We start from the raw sequence: 3,520 nt of genomic DNA, 5'->3' as shown, positions 1-3,520 counted from the left end.
GGAACCAGTACTTGAGCTGTGTGGTTGAGCTAAATTGCTGCTTTGCTGCTGTTTCCCTAGGGAAGGCTTTTTGTGCAGCTCAGGGTTTAATGGTTGACCTTATAGTTACTTCCGGCTCTTCAGAGACCTGGTGCACCTGGGTTGTGTAGAAACTCTGATCTGGGCCTAAGTTTTTTCATCGAACTGTTCCTCATGCAATTCTTCATTCCCGACCAGTCTCCTCTGAGTGGTCCTGCACTGATTGAGGTGGATCGGCTATCCTTGCTGTGTCCTAGTGCTCTCCTGGTGGGCCTGTCTCCCCCACCACCATGCTCCAAACACTTCCCATGGGACAGGCCCTGTGTCAGTCCCTTGCGTTGACTCACCAGCCTCTGAATGGCTCCCCTTTTACAGCTGTTCTGGCTCCTCGCTCCTGCATGGGCCCACAGGAACCCTGTTAGTGGTCTTGCTGTCCTGGGGGCCGCCAAAGCTCTCTTCTCCCTGCTTCCTCCAAGTAACTCCATCTGCAGGGCACAGCTGCGACTTCTGACAGCTCCTGCTCCATGTGCTCCAGCACTAAAGCAGCCGTGGCCCGAAACACTGAGAGCAGCTTTTTCTTTCTCTCATCATGGCTTCTCCCACCTTCATGAACTCTGTAGGTCTCTCCTCCTCAATCCCCGAGCTCCAGCGGCCCCAGCTTGGCTGATGTTACATTTTTACAGTTGTGAATTGGTTGATATGTTGGAGAGAGTGACGCCAGGGACCGTCTATTCTGCCATCTTGACCAGAATCTGATCCATAATTTCTGAATTCTAACCCCAACCCTTGACCAACCTTTGTGTGACCACGGCTCAGTGCCCGTGTCCTCTAAAACTGTATCTATATATCCACGTGTCCACCCATCCATCTGTCTCGATTATCTATCATCTGCCTATGTATCTATGTATCTATCCATCCATCCATCATCTGTCTACTCTCTTTTGCCCCAACCTCAAAGCAATTTTGAGAAGCACAGGAAGGCGTTATAAACCAGGTCAGAGGGATCTGTTCATACTGAAATGAGGCCTGTTTGGGAGCCAGTTTAACTGTTTCAGGCTGCTCACTCTTCTCCAAGCATTCCATGCACCTTCACTTTTTTAAGTGGGCCCATTGTGACCCAGAAAATTTAATTTAGCTCCCCAAATTGCCTCTACCCCAGGTAGGCATGGTGGGTTCCTGGCACCACAAATCCCTGGTGCCGTTGCTCGGCCCACAGAGTCATGGCCAATGATGTTTCCATCTCTTCCAGACAACCTCTGCCTCCTGCAAGCGTTTGCTGGGCGGGTGCGTTTCCTGAGTGGCCGAGCAGTGCTTGATGTCACAGAACGCCTGGCAGGTGAGCTTCCCCCATCCTGCCAGCCCAGCCCTGTAGTCCCTCTCTGTTCTCTCCTGCCTGGGGTTGAACCATCCACTTGCTTATCTTAGACCCGAGATAATCCCCACAGAGCATTTCAAATTTTTGATAATCTGCTATTTTGAGACAATTTCCACATTGCCAGAAAACAAGCTTCATTTTTTGTCAAAATGAAACAGTTTGTATAAGAACTGAAATCATTTTAAAGAAACGATTATGCATTTCTTCATCTTTGCCAATAGGGCTTCCTCTAGCCTATAGGATACCTCTATGTGCATGGCATGGTCAGAAACTAGCAATGTCATGAGAATTAGAAAAAGTTGTCCCTTCTTTGGCATGCACAGCCTGGCAAGTAGAACATGGGATCGATTTCCACCTCACTTGGCCCATCAGCCGGGTGCTGGGGCTGTATTACAGGGAGATGGGGCCTCAGCCTGAATCTGCTCTGCCTTGCTCAAGCTTCATCTGAGGACAGCTTGCTCCCATCCTATTTCTGCTTTGAGTCTGCAGGATAAGCCTTGAGTGGTTTCATTCCAGGTCTGAAAGCTGCTCCTGTGGCCCCTGAGGTGGCAACACAGAAATGACACAGGCTTTGGGGCCGACGGACCCATTTACCAACTGCCCAACTCTTGGGCAGGTTACTTAACTCAGTTTTATGATCCTTTTTGTGTGCCAAAAGCCTCCTTCCCCATTCTGGAAAGGTCCCATCTAGGAAGGAGGCAGGAGGCCTCTGTCTGTTCACTAGGCTCCTGAGCATCTCCCTAAAATGCAGACGGATCATGCCATGCCCCTGCTTAGGTTTTTTCATGGCTCCTGAGCTGTTTTCAGGATAGTGTCTGGGCCCTCTGGAGTGGCCCGCAAGGGCTGTGACAGCCTGGCCTTGCTCACCTCTCTGGGCTATGTTCCCTTCCTTCCACCCCCAGTCACATGCCCTGGATCATTTAATCCTCATAACCATCCCACAAGGAGGATGTAGTTTCCATGATTATCCCTCTTGTAGAGATGAGAAAAATGAAGCTCAGAAAAGTAAAGGGCCCAAGGTCCCTCTGTGAGTAACCCAGGATTTGTCCCCAGGAGCCTGGCTGCCATGCCCTGCACACCATGTGATGCTGCTTCTCCCTGAGTGGCCCCCACCTGGTCTCCTAAGCACCAGCATGTGGCCCTCATTGCAGCAGCCAGTCTCCCATCCTATCCCCTTGGCTGCCTGTGCATGGCTGCCCTGCCTGGAAAGCCCTTCTCCACACTTCTTCCTTCATCTGGGTGATGCCCACTTGGTTCTGGCAGCCCCTCCCATGACTCCCTTCTCCCCAGCCTCCTGCCTGGGTTACATGTGCTTCTCACAAGCATGTCCCAAAGGGTATCACATCAGCCTGCTGCTCCGCTGGTGCGCTGCAGCCTCGCGCACTTGGGGTGCTCAGCGTGTGTTGCCTGGCTGAGGACATCAGTCCANCAAAGGGTATCACATCAGCCTGCTGCTCCGCTGGTGCGCTGCAGCCTCGCGCACTTGGGGTGCTCAGCGTGTGTTGCCTGGCTGAGGACATCAGTCCAGCTTCTTTTCTGCCCATGTCTTGCTCCTGGCCTTGCCCCTGTGTCCTGCTCCAGTCCTCCCAGCGTCCCTGGAGTGGGCTTCTCCCTCACCTCCTGCCCAGGTGCCAGGACCTCCCCAAGCAGGGGGTACCAGGGGAGCAGGGTTGGAAGCTATGATGGTAGCCACAGTGCCATGATGTGGGTGCCCTGGGGTGAGAACAGGGGCCTGTAACTCAGATCACCCTGGATACCAGACAAAGAACTTTTATGTTTCTTAAAATCAGCATTCTCAGTGTGAAACCCTCACCTGTCCTGTCTAGGTAACTTATGGAGCCCAGAGGTGGGTGAGTATCACTTTAGATGATCCACTTATTGTAATCATTTTCTGTCTACTTCCAAGAGAACTACTCAAAAGCAAGAGTTTCTCTGTAGCTCTTCTGCTAACTCAGTGTCAGCTAGCAGCAGAGAAGAAAATTTCCATTGACACAGGCGTGGACTAATAATAGCACAGCTTAATTGGAGTAAATCTTCTGCTGATTACTTCAGCTGCCTTTTCAGCTGGAGTTTAATGGGGTTTGCTTCCTCCTGATGACTTCCAGAAGGGCCTCTGTCGCCTTTGCC

The 3,520-nt window shown here is 51.6% G+C and overlaps 1 protein-coding gene across 1 annotated transcript in view; it reads left to right on the top strand.

Moving 5' to 3' along the window:
* Positions 1-1,546, top strand: part of FAM179A (family with sequence similarity 179, member A) — a 46,673-nt gene extending 45,127 nt beyond the window's left edge. The window contains 2 exon segments of the mRNA XM_008566407.1: positions 1,268-1,415; positions 1,417-1,546. Coding sequence (XP_008564629.1) covers positions 1,268-1,415; positions 1,417-1,546 — 278 coding nt within the window.
* Positions 1,547-3,520: the final 1,974 nt, after the last annotated feature.

This window comes from Galeopterus variegatus, unplaced genomic scaffold (assembly GCF_000696425.1).
Source record: "Galeopterus variegatus unplaced genomic scaffold, G_variegatus-3.0.2 Scaffold239, whole genome shotgun sequence".
NCBI lineage: Eukaryota > Metazoa > Chordata > Mammalia > Dermoptera > Cynocephalidae > Galeopterus > Galeopterus variegatus.
This window is presented reverse-complemented; position numbering and strand designations above follow the sequence as displayed.